The sequence below is a fragment of the Eutrigla gurnardus genome, assembly GCF_963514095.1.
Source record: "Eutrigla gurnardus genome assembly, chromosome: 19".
NCBI classification, from domain to species: Eukaryota; Metazoa; Chordata; class Actinopteri; order Perciformes; family Triglidae; genus Eutrigla; species Eutrigla gurnardus.
In genome coordinates this window covers 2,076,067-2,089,039 of record NC_139930.1, presented here as the reverse complement: position 1 = coordinate 2,089,039, position 12,973 = coordinate 2,076,067, and the positions used below count along the sequence as shown (strand labels likewise).

The following is a 12,973-nucleotide window of genomic DNA, read 5'->3' as shown; positions in this document are numbered from 1 at the left end:
GCTTGGATGCTGTGAGCGGATACAGTAGGACATCCTGGTATTTCTGGCATACTGGATTTGATCTTGATATACTGTTATATACTGGGTGGCCGAGGCATCGGCTTTACTTGTAAACAACAATGATCCCCTTGGAGGGAGGAGCCGGATTTCTAAAATAGTGAAGATTATGTAATTGTTCATCTGATTCGGTGTGTTGTATGGCTGGGGTAGAGGCGCCTTAATGCACAGGCTTACCTTGGCTTCAGCCAGGGGCCTTGACCAATCAGGGACCTCTGAGTAATAATTCTTAATAACAATAATGATAAACTTGTATATATAGTGTGTGTGTGTGTGTGTGTGTGTGTGTGTGTGTATATATATATATATATATATAACATATATTATAAATGCATGTACATCCATAATCAACTCAATCATCAGGTTGCCTACGTAAGTGTTGAGGGTTAAATCAAAACTAACGCCAACTAAAAGTGAAGGTAGATGACAGGAGTCAGCTTGAGGCAGGTTCCATCTTGTCACTTTTCAGTTACAGTCTGTCACATTTAATACACTGCAAGAAATATTAGCGCACACATACATATATATACAGTATATATAAATCTACAATATAATATATAATCTATATTTATATATATGCATATATAAATAATATTGTAAATGATAGTATATCTTCTCGCATACAAATCCGTTTACATAAATGTCATAAATGATGACGGTGGTTTATTTCTTACAGGTCGAAGACTAAAATGTAATTGTAATATTGTAATATTGTAATATTGTAATATTGGCAGACAGACTGACAACACCAGCAGGCTTTCCGTTGGTGTGGATATCTTTTACAGTGGAGAGCAGGAGGGCTTTGTTTGGAGAGTGAAAGTAAAAGTAAAGATCGGTGAAAAGCGCCGACGCGTCGACGACAGGACTTCAGTTTGGACCTCCAGTTCAGCGGCGTCTCTTCATCTTCATCTTCATCTTCATCATGCAACACAGTCTGAAGGCCGTGGAGCCGCAGACCGGAGGCTTCTGCTTCGACAACAGCCGCAGGTAAACCAGCACCCGGATCTGGTCTTACTGGGACCAGGAAAAGGGCTGCGACCAGACTACGGACTCGAGACTACAGACACTAGAGACTACAGACTCAAGATCACAGACTAGAGATCACAGACTACAGACTAGACACCAAAGACTAGAAATCACAGAGATCACAGACTAGAGACTATAGAGACCAGAGACAACAGTCTGCAGACTACAGACCACAGACTACAGACTAGAGACCACAGACTACAGACCACGGAAGAGAGACCACGGACTAGAGATCACAGACCAGAGACCACAGACTACAGACCACAGACTAGAGACCAGAGACCACAGACTAGAGACCAGAGACCAGAGACACGGTGAAATGGTCCACATGGGGAAAACACGTTTTTTTCATGCAACTTTCTACTGACTGGTCTGTAACTGGGGGAGGGGCCTCTGCAGCCAATAGGGCGGTCCGCCTACAGTAGGCCTAACTCGGCTACTGGAACATGAACAGAAACGTATCCGTGTGCAGCTCTATCATCGACTCATTTTCATAACCAGTCTGTCGTGACAAAAACAGTTTTAAGCTCTAATAAACATTTGTGATCATAACAAACATTTTGTTCACGTGCAAAGTTAGGATATGTGTGTGCTCGTGATTAGCATTAGCAATTAGCATAAGTCATTGACAGGCTAATGGAAAGGATCAGGGCTTCTCTTCACTAATAGCTACTCCTCTCCTCAGTACATTAGTTTTATAGAGGGGGGGTCGTTGTTAATGGTTGGTGACTAATTTGTTTCCATATGTCACCTGACTCCAGAACAGCCCAAAAGAAAATTGTAAACGCATTAATACAATATTTGTGTTACTTTGCACTTAAATGTCAATAGAAAGGCTAAAGATTAAAACCGAGGCCCCCAAATCATCACATTGGCCCCTGAAAACAAAAAACGATGACCCGCTGTGGCACGAACCCTTCCTCGGATGTGTGAGCGTCTCGCTGCCTGTGAGGCGGCCTCGGGGGTCCATAATAAATATGATTTCTTATCCCCTGCGTGACCAGTCCTCGTCTGGCTTTCAGTCTCGCTGCCAGTTCGCTCTTTTTCTTCAGGTCCCTAACAGGAGTGTCTCTGTCTGTCTGTCTGTCTGTCTGTCTGTCTGTCTGTATGTCCTTCCAGGAATGCAGTGTTGGAGTCCAGTTTGTCAGAGTTGGGCTTCAAGGCTCCCACAGCCAGAAAGACGGGGACCACCATCGCTGGGATGATCTACAAGGTGAGGGTCTCTGTCTGTCTTCAGTCTTCACTGTCAGGCAGGACACGACTACAGGAAATAACAGTCCTCTCAAGAAAGTCAGCCGAAGGGACAATAATAATGATTATGAAGGAGACCCGGAGCTCAGGACAAACACTACCTCACCCACTCATTTTCATTTTGAAATCACAACAAAGACCTTTACTACTAGTAAAGTGCCATCGGTGGGAAAGCTAGAGCGAGAGTCGTCCACCAAGATAGTCGTTATAAAAAATGCATTTCCTTCAGCCATACTCATCATGGTGGTGATTTCAATGAGGCCCCGTTTTGTTAACAGATCTCCCCCACGTTGTAGAACAAGTAACTTAAATACAGTAACTCATCATCGTTCAATCCTCTCATTCTTCAGATATCAAGGACATTTTCAATAGCTTCATACCCAGGAATGATATCTAAATGTGAATTCTATTTAAATTTGAATGTGGGAAATGATGCCTGTGAAGTCACACAGGTCTGAACCATGATCTATAATAATAACATTCTCCAACATCCTCATACTATGACCTGTTTGCATTTGCTTGTATATTATATTATGTGTCTGCTGTCTTTGCCAGAAAAAGTAACTTGGTCAAAGTTACTGATAAACCAAAATGTGCAAGACATACAAGTGGCAACTATTTATTTTCATTGAAGTGACAGGATCACTGATAAACCAGGCTTGAAGGCTCACTGACGTGTTGTTTTCTAGAACGTTACTGTAAATGAATATTTGTATCTAGGTAGAGAAGCTAGTCTCTGGTTGGTCCATGTGTGTGTAATAGTGTACTTCCTGTCCTGGTCTGTCAGGATGGCGTGATCCTGGGAGCCGACACGAGGGCGACTGACGACATGGTGGTGGCCGACAAAAACTGCATGAAAATCCACTACATCGCTCCTAAGATCTAGTGAGTAAACGGGACCAGGACCACGTTCTGTCCTCACTCACCCGTCTGTCCTGTCCTGGAACTCTGTCCTATTTCTGTATGAGTAGGACTTTTTTACAATAAGACATGGTGCTTTGTCTTTCCTGTATCTCACATTCCTTTTCATGTTTGTGGCTTAAATCCATATAAACGTATGGGCTCTGTGGGTTGATCAGGAGCAGGCATAGGGGCTGGGTGTCTGAGTACCAAGATGTTTTCACCCGGGAATGAAAGGGTCGACGGCAAGACGCTGAGAGGAAGTCTGACTGGTGTTTGAGGGGTTTAGGTACTCTTTAGGGGTCCCTGGGACAGACACTGAACCCTAAATGACTCTCAACAGGTCTACTGAAATCCCATAAGTGCATGTTTATATGTCGAATGACTGAATGAGGTATTTTATGATCTAATGATCTTATTGACGTACTTATTGTAAGTCGCTTTGGACAAAAGCGTCTGCTAAATGACCTAAATGTAAATGTAAATGTAATGAGGTATTGTATGAGGCCTTGTTAAACTACTTCCTGTGTGTGCTGCAGCTGCTGTGGTGCCGGCGTGGCTGCAGATGCAGAGATCACCACGCAGATCATGTCGTCCAACGTGGAACTGCACATGCTCAACACTGGGCGACCCCCACTGGTCGCCATGGTAACCAGACAGCTGAAACAGATGCTGTTCAGGTGAGTGTACCAGCGGCGTAAAACACAAATCTCTGACAGTTAGACCGTACATATTTATCATTTCAGTTTGAATGCTCGATAGACTTGCATTTATCAAACACCCTTCTGGTCTTCTGAGCACTCAAAGCATTTAACACTTCACGTCAACATTCATCCATTCACACACAAGGAGCCACCGGCCCATCGGGATCTAATGAACACATTCACACACAGTTTGAGAGTTGGAGCAGTTTGGAGTTCAGCATCTTGCCCAAGGTCACCCTGACATGTGGACAAGGAGGAGGACCCGCTCGTTGTCTCTCTTCTCTTTTGTTTTCTTGGGTTTCATAGACCCTTAACAGTGATGACATCATAGATACTGGCGCTCATGTGTGGTTTTAATGTAGCCATCCACACCGGTTAGAAGTTTAAACTGTTAACAGCATCTAAATATCTGCTCGTTAAATGTTTGTATGTCAGAATCCATATTCTAACACTTCTCCAGCATTCAGACCAGGATGGTGTTCCAGTGGAACCAGTGACCGTGTTACCTGGTGACTTTCAGCTGGTAGTAACTTCAGTAAACGGTTGGTGTAGATGATGAACACAGATGGATTTAAACTAGATTAAAGGCTTCTACGAGGACTCCTACATGTTCTGTTGGTGTTCCAGCAGCTGGGAGTCACCAGGTAACACGGTCACCATTTGAACCCAAACACGGGTGATGTCTATAAACACGACTGTTGGTAACAGCCAGTAAAGCTGTGAGTCTCTGTGCTGGTGTGTGACGTTGTGTTCATGACCTCAGATAACGAGTTGATCATCTAGTGACTCTTAACGTTACACAACAGATCCATGGTTCTATGTGGACGCTCAATAGGAACGGTTCTACCCACGGATTTAGGTTCCTTCACCTTCTTTGGTGTTCATTACATGTGTTGACTTGTGTTGTTAAAATGTGCGACACGCTAATGCATGTTATGTCATGGGTTCCGAACATTTAAAGGCCTGTTCCTTCCTCCCATTGGCCGACAGAAAGCAGCATGCTGTAGTGACGTGCTTGTGTTTCAGGTACCAGGGTCACGTCGGTTCCTCTCTAATCCTCGGAGGAGTGGATGTGACCGGAGCTCACCTGTACAGTGTTTATCCACACGGCTCCTACGACAAACTGCCGTTCCTCACCATGGGTACGTAATTCCCCCCCCCCCCCCCCCAGACAGAATAAAGCTTTATTCTGTCTGAGCTTATTCATGAATGAATGATGTGTTTCAGGCTCTGGAGCTGCAGCTGCTGTCTCGGTGTTTGAGGACAGATTCCAACCCAACATGGAGGTGAGGCTGACTCTTCCATGCTTGGCTGATGTAATCCGATGTGTAACGCCTGCTTCTGACTCCAGTATGTCAGGGTCGGTAAGGTGGTCACTATGTCAGATCAGGTGATTAGAGAGTCACCGACCAATCACGGCTGCTCGTCTTTCACCAGGTGTGTGATGTCATCACCACTCAGCAGGTTACTGAAGTACCTCCGCTATCTCTCTCCAGCGGTTTTCCTTTCTTCACTCTGTCGGAAACATTAAAGAGGGCAGGGCTGTTGTTGCCATAGTAACCGTAATGTTTCCTCCATTTCACAACAACATCGTTCCTCCGTCTCTTCACCATTGTTTACAGTCGTTTACAGATCGCTCTGTGCTCCTGTTGGTCGAAGTGACGGAACAAAAAACATGCTGGACTTCCTGAAGGCATGCTGTGCAGCGACTCGAGTTCAGATCTGCATCTGCTGCCGGCAGGATAGTGCAGGTTTTCAGTGATTCAGGTTTTCCAGTAGTACTGGATGAGTAGTGGCTCAGTGATCTGGTTTGGACCCCAACAGCCAGACTCAGAGACAAGGCAGCTTAAGTTCAAAGTTCAGTTGCCCTTGTGTTCAGAGGCGATCTGGCAGAGAATGATGGGAACGGCTACAGCATGAACTTGAAGTCAACTTCTGGTGAAGTGAAGCTGAAGTGCCAAAAACTGCACAACCTCAAAAGACCAATCGAGGCTCCAAAAGGGAGTCAATCCCAATAGACAGGCTAAGCCCCGCCCCTTCATGTGTCCATCAATCTTCAAATCTCATTTGGTGGTATAACTGTTAATGTCAGACTGTGAAAAGATGTATTGGTAACTATTGAACACCAACAACATGTCGGACAGTTCATGTACCTTCTCTCCGTCCTGTCTTCCTCTCAGCTGGAGGAGGCCAAGCAGCTGGTACGAGACGCCATCGTTGCAGGGATTTTCTGTGACCTGGGTTCGGGCAGCAATGTGGACTTGTGTGTCATCACCGAGGCTGGAGTGGAGTTCCTGCGAGGCTACGACAAGCCGGCGGCCAAGGGCAAAAGGTGAGTCAGTATACAAGTCCCCTTTATAACTCAAACAGTGTGTTCTATGTCATAACTGCTGCTTTGATTTAGTACTTTGATTTACTTTTGCTCTTATTGAAATGTCTTTTTATTTTATTTATTGTGTTGATTTCTTTTTATATATACGTTTCATCAGTGTTTTCATTTGAAAATAAATAATTGAATACAGTTCTGATGATGTGGACGTAGTCTGCAGGATAATGATATGTGTTTATGTATTTGAACTGGTGTGGTAGAAATAAAACCTTCACAGCTGCTGTGTTGAACTGATTCAGTGAACACAGAGGTTTTATTCTAAAGGCGGGTCCACACCGCACCGACTGCCCGACTCGCGTCGGTAAATGAAGTCGGGCTACTTAATATGGCCGACTCGAATGGCGGATTACACATTTGAATCGGCTAAAATGAACGCCGACGTGGGCCGATTCGAGCGACCACACCAAGGAGACTCATGTCACGGACGCCGACTCTCTCAAAGACGCAGATTTTCGGTCCGGTGTGGACCCGCCTTAAAATGAACCATAAAGGCTGGATTATGCTTCCGCGTCGACACAACGCAAGGGAGCTTGCGGACCCCTTACGTCCTTGCGGACCCCCCTTACGTCAACGCAAGGGCCTGACGTGTGCCTCCCAAAAATCCTCGACGCGCGTCGAGGCGACGCAACGCCAACGCAGCGGCTTTGGCTGTGATTGGTCCGCTAACTACATCCGCTGGAGACCGCTATCCGGTTTCCACTCATAAACACCGCCATTTAAACTTTTAAAAGGCTACTTTTATTGTTTTCACCTCGTTTTATTGTTTGCACCTTCTTGCTTTTGCACAAAGAAATAAAACACCAAGTTCTGAAAAATTGTGGACGTTTAAAGCCGGAAAGTAAACAAATACGCTATAACGAGGCTACGACGATATACGCCAAGAGTCTCAGTCGGTCGGTCAGTCTTTACAAAAACCATAGCGCCCTTTACCGGTGTGGCTTTGAATTGCATTTCGACACGTAAACCCAACGCAGAACCATCACTGTCTCCAAGCAACTGCGTGGCCGTTGCGTTGCCGTTGCGTTATCACTACGCGGAAGCATAATCAAGCCTTAAGGGACTCTTGACTTCTACTCCTGCCATGAAGGACATTTGTCTGTGCTCTATAGTAGTCGGCTCCCCCTGCTGTCCATAAGGTGCCTCTGCACCACCACTGCTTTGGGCCCTGCCTCCTTATTCACATTCAACTTGAACATCTTCTTTTGTACAAGCTTTTAATTGAAGAATTTCCATTGAAGCTTTTCCATTTCCCATTGTGATTTTCATATTTGATGTTTCCCTTTTCTTATTTCCATTCATATGTTCATGTTCATCTCTATGATTAATGTTCTTTTAAAGTTGAGTCATGGCCTGATTATTGCTGGTGGACTAGTAAAAGGTTAATGTTGGCCAACATGGAGTGAACATGAAGGACTAATGAGGCGTGTGTTGTTTCAGAGAGGGGCGGTACAGATATGAACCTGGCACCACCGCCGTCCTCACCAAAAAGGTGACGCCGCTCTCTCTGGACGTCGTCCTCCAATCCGTTCAGACCATGGATACGGAATAACAGACAACCACATCATCAGCGTAGGAAATCCATGGATGAAGAACATCTTTAACGCATCACCCACTGGAACAATACGATCTTTTCTTTGTTGAATGATCCCTGTAAGTTAGTTGGTGAAGTACTTTTACTTCAGCCTGTATTTGTGTCTGACTAAAGCTCACAAATATTCACACAGCAGCATGTGGACACTGTTAACATCAAAACCATCCTTCAGCTAAACCTAACAGCAGCTCCAAAACCATGAAACGCTTATTAAAAGTTTGAATGATTTGTCTTCCTGGAAAATGGAGTACGTTTTCATGACTGACATTCATGATTTATAGACAAACGCTGATTTCACAATCATAATAAACACAAGCCTTCACACTGGTTGTGTTATTTCATGTGTGCAGGACTAGAAATGCTACTGCGATCACATTTCATATGAAGCATGATAATGCCATTGGTTTTCATCATTCATGACTGGACTAAATCATATGTAGCCTCTGCTTATTATTATGTGATATGTGTAATATGTGTGTAGCGATCAGTTTCATGGACTGATTATTACTGAAATTATTAATAACTTAAAGGGAAACCTTGTGTCTCTCACACACAGCAACACAGTCCTCAGTCCTTCTCTGTATGTCAAAATGTATTGAAAACAGATGTAATCACTTCCAATAACATGCTGATCAAACGCGATGCGTTTAGCATTAGCATCCCAGAGGCTAAACATGAATACTATAGATATCTTCAATATTAGCTTCTAGATCAATCCGTTATAAAATGATAAGTTCCTGAAGTTGGAAACATTTTCGCACATGGCTTTTTTTGGGCCAAATTTCAATTGTATTTCTGAAACTATGCGGAATTAAAAGCTAATATTTTGCATGGTGGGTACAAACATACAGATCTACCTTTAAGATTTTTCCAGCAAAATCTGAGGAGGTGACCTGGGGAGGCTCCTGGAATGTAGGGGAGTTGGCGTGGAATCACCCAGCAGAGTATACAAGTGTGTCATACATGTGTCATACATGTGTCATACATGCAAGACGAAAGGAAGTGGTTGTTGTTGTTTGTTTCAAGATTAAGATCAACTCTTTATTTAAGTGCTTATCGGATCAGCGACCACGTCATAATGAGATGTAGTAAGAATAATTCTGGTAACATCTTTTTACTGCGGGGTTGTAAGACAAAGGGTTTTTGATTTTTACTGTATATAACAGTAAGTCAAATCAAATCAAATCAAACTTTATTTATATGGCACTTTTCATACTTAAAAGTAGCACAAAGTGCCTCACAGAAAATAAAAGCGAACAAAACAAAAACTAAACAAGATATGAACAACAAAGAACACCATGAAACCCAAGCCTCCCACCCCCACAAATATACACACAGAGACATACACACTCACGCACACACATAGCCATATGCACAGACATACACACCCACACACACAAACATACACACACCCACACACACAAACATACACGTACACTAGCTAAGTGTAAGTGTAAAGCTGCTGTTACAGTCTCCAGTACACCAGGTGGCGGTATGTACCCATGCGGTGCTTTGCGACCCACAGAAGAAGAGGAAGCTGAAGCTGATTGGTTGAGCCGGAGAGGCGTCCTTTTTGAATTTTAGTCGGATGTTGTTGTGGATGCTTGACACCATTCAGTCCGGTTTCTGGTGTTTATGAAACATTGAATTCGGGAATACTGTTCAACTCCACCGGTACGTTTACAATGACCTTATATGGTTCGGAAAGGTTTAAAACGAGGACGTCAGTGTGACGTCGTAGACTAGTATTTACACGTTAGCCGACCGTAAAGCGAGCAAGAACCAACTGTAACTGTTGAATTTAACGTGGTGACGTTAGTGTTAATGTACAACCGTTACCCGGTGACGTGTATAGTTATCAGAGTAGCTGCACGTGCGACACCGGCGCTCCGTGACGTTACCGCGTTTTCAGTGTTGGGAAGATTAACGCTGAATGCTAGCTGAGGTAACGTGTTTGACGCTGTCCGTCTCCCCCAGGCTGCTGCCTCGCTGAGTGTTGGACACGATGCGTCACGACTCCTCCGCCAGCCGCCGGAAGGGGACGACACCTCAACGGCGACCCCCGCCGGGGTCCCCGGGGCCCTCCGGATCAACCAGGCGGTCCCCAAGACAGAGTGGAGCTTCAAGTAAGACGAGGGACCTTAAATCAGTCACAGCTTCTATCTGAACTAGACAGTTACAACAAAGCAGCTCATCCCGGTGTTTAAATATTCATATTCCATAAATTAATAATCTTTCATCCCACCTCTACAAACACATTCCATCTGGTTAAGTGGAATATTTGAGCTGTTTATCAGGCCTTCATTCCTTCAGAGCAAATCCATTCTGACTATGTTTACATGCACCAATTGACCTTTCCCCCTAAACCCATCCCTACTAATCACATACTGTAATGTGGAAGAGGTTGTCCTTGTGCTTTTCGTTCTAACCCAACAACCGTCTTTTCTGTTCTGAGGACGTGTGTTGCAAAGTGACGATAATTTGTCAAAAGAATGCTCCTGAAACCTCAATAATATCAACATATCAGACATGTCTCTGAAAAAGCTCCATTCACAATAAGAACTCATTCAGGATATATCCAGATGTATTCTGGTGCGTGCCGGTGGAGCTGCAGGCTGCTGGGCTGTGAGGGCAGTCATCAGGCTGCAGACGTCGGGCTACATCCTTAATGTTCAGACCCACAGACCACCAATCAGTCCACCTGTCCTCACAGGAAGACTCAAACTCTGTATGTGTCTCCAGCGCTGCCCGCCCCGTCTGTCAGGAAGAGAAGGTTTCGACCAGGGACGAGGGCCTTGATGGAGATCCGCAAATTCCAGAAGAGCACCGACCTGCTGCTCAGGAGGGCCCCCTTCGCCCGTCTGGTGAGTCCCGCCGCCACAAGGAGAGTTCACTAGCTGGAACACACTCATACCGCTTGGATTTAACGTTTCATCAGCAGGAATATTAATGGTTACACATGATGATAAATTCTCCTAATCGGTATGCCTTGGGAGTCTGAAGCAGCGTTGGGTCTCCTGTGTGACTGCAGCTTGACTGAGTGTTGGGTTCTTGTTCTGGTTCAGGTTCGTGAGGTGAGCAACAGTTTCTCCAGAGAATCTCTCAGGTGGCAGGTCTACGCTCTCATGGCCGTGCAGGAGGTAAGCACCAAGTCTACCGTATGACTGAGGATCCTCTGTCAACATGATGTCTGCTATTTTTCTCCTTCATGCCTCTTCCTCAGTCAAAATGATGGAGGCTGTGTTGGAAAATATAAATAAATGTTTTGGCAGAATTTTGGATGCAAATTGGGGAGGTTCATCTCACAGAAGATGATAGGATGGATGACATGCACGGCAGCAATACAAACAGCTATAGTGTAGTGTTATTTCTGTATGTGGTCGAATGTTACGCAGGCCATTTTCATTCCTATCTGCGGGGATGTCGGTTAATTCAAATACAGATTGGCTTGTCGCTGTGTGAATCCAGCTCATGCAACACAGATGTCGGGGGTCATTTCTAAATCACATGGGGTCCCCATGGAAGACTCGTCCCGTGGGAATAGGGCTTAAAGTGACTTAAAGGTTGAGTCGGTGAGTCCGTTCACCAACACCTTCTGTTATATGAAGTGAAATCCTTGTGACATCCCGACAGCAGTGAACACATTAAAACATTTCAAACATGTCATCTGTGTCCGTGGCTGGACTGTCCATGTTTACTTCCTGATTCACTCTGCCATCTGGAGCACTCGTTTGAACAGAGGTCTGAACGAAGGGGGCGGGGCTTCGTTGGTTCGTTGATGCGTTCAAAGTCTCTGTGGTTTTCCAAATGACCGACTCAACCGTTAACACTTATGATATGCTCATAGACTAACACTATTCTGGGATGAGTTTAACGGTTCATTTGAAAGTCCCAGATCATGAACCTGATCAACCAATCAGAGGTGAAGCTAATGTCTCTGATGTAACGTCCTTGGTCCTCGTCCTTCCAGGCCTCGGAGGCGTTCCTCGTCTTGTTGTTCTCTGATGCCAACCTGTGTGCCATCCACGCCAAGAGGGTCACGCTGTTCCCCCGGGACATCCAGCTGGCCAGGAGGATCCGTGGCGTGGACAACATGTAAACGCAACGCTTCTCTGCTGGTACTGGATCTGGACTTGTGATGGTCAAGCAGCTGATTTTATACCTTAACTTTACATCATAGATCTGCTGGTTAGTGTGATCTGTGAGTTCTATTGGGGGGGGGAGGGGGGGGGGGTGTTAATATTTCATATGTAAGACCTTTAATAAACACAATGTTAGTTGTATAATTATTTGTGTGTGTGTGTGTGTGTAACAATCCAGACGTATGTCTGCATCCGGTGACATTTACTAAAACACTTAATGACCTTTTGCTAAGCCCCGCCCCCCGCTGCAGCTGCATCTGCATCAAGCTGCCAGAGATACGTCACCTTGGAGAAACTCCCCTCCGACCATCCTGAGCCTGCAATATTCCACAGAGACTTTATGCTGAGTGAGTTTAGGGGGAAGCAGACATGTCTGTGTTTGAAGGAAATATCAGGACGTCAGACGGGTCAAAAAGATGAAGATAGAAGCTAAAGTAGAGTACACGTATTTGTGATGAGGCTAGATTGTTACTATAAGTGTCTGACAACATTATGAAAAGCCTTTTAGTTAAAGAGAAGCTAATTTTTACAAAGACATGGATTATATTTAAATCAGAAATCGGGTTTTCACTGTGAATATAGGTGAAAGAGTCAATCATCCATTTATTCTGAATCTACACAAACTCATTGATGTCACATTCATCCATTCATATCTCCAAAGCATCAATAATCCTCCTCTAGAATCACCAGAGACCAGCAGGAAGTGACATCACAGTCAGTCGTAGCAGGAAACCTCAGTGATGCTGAGGAGGTCCGACTTGTTTGTTCACTGTGAGGATTCTCAGTCACATCAGCTGTCTGCCTGTCTGGGAGACGGTCACATTAGCTGTCTGTCTGGGAGACGGTCACATCAGCTGTCTGCCTGTCTGGGAGACGGTCACATTAGCTGTCTGTCTGGGAGACGGTCACATCA

General features: G+C 44.8%; 2 protein-coding genes across 2 annotated transcripts; both read left to right on the top strand.

Annotated features, from left to right (window-relative positions):
- Positions 1-871: 871 nt before the first annotated feature.
- Positions 872-8,240, top strand: psmb10 (proteasome 20S subunit beta 10). The gene is made up of 8 exons (XM_084034951.1): positions 872-1,044; positions 2,203-2,296; positions 3,122-3,219; positions 3,774-3,914; positions 4,965-5,080; positions 5,166-5,224; positions 6,119-6,270; positions 7,765-8,240. Exons 1-8 carry the CDS (start codon positions 980-982, stop codon positions 7,874-7,876), a joined length of 837 nt encoding a protein of 278 aa, XP_083891077.1. The 5' UTR covers positions 872-979; the 3' UTR covers positions 7,877-8,240.
- Positions 8,241-9,472: 1,232 nt separating this feature from the next.
- Positions 9,473-12,160, top strand: cenpa (histone H3-like centromeric protein A). The gene is made up of 5 exons (XM_084035259.1): positions 9,473-9,592; positions 9,896-10,044; positions 10,661-10,782; positions 10,984-11,058; positions 11,889-12,160. The coding sequence occupies exons 2-5, from the start codon at positions 9,924-9,926 to the stop codon at positions 12,015-12,017; spliced, it is 447 nt and encodes a 148-aa protein (XP_083891385.1). The 5' UTR covers positions 9,473-9,592; positions 9,896-9,923; the 3' UTR covers positions 12,018-12,160.
- The last annotated feature ends 813 nt before the right edge of the window (positions 12,161-12,973 follow it).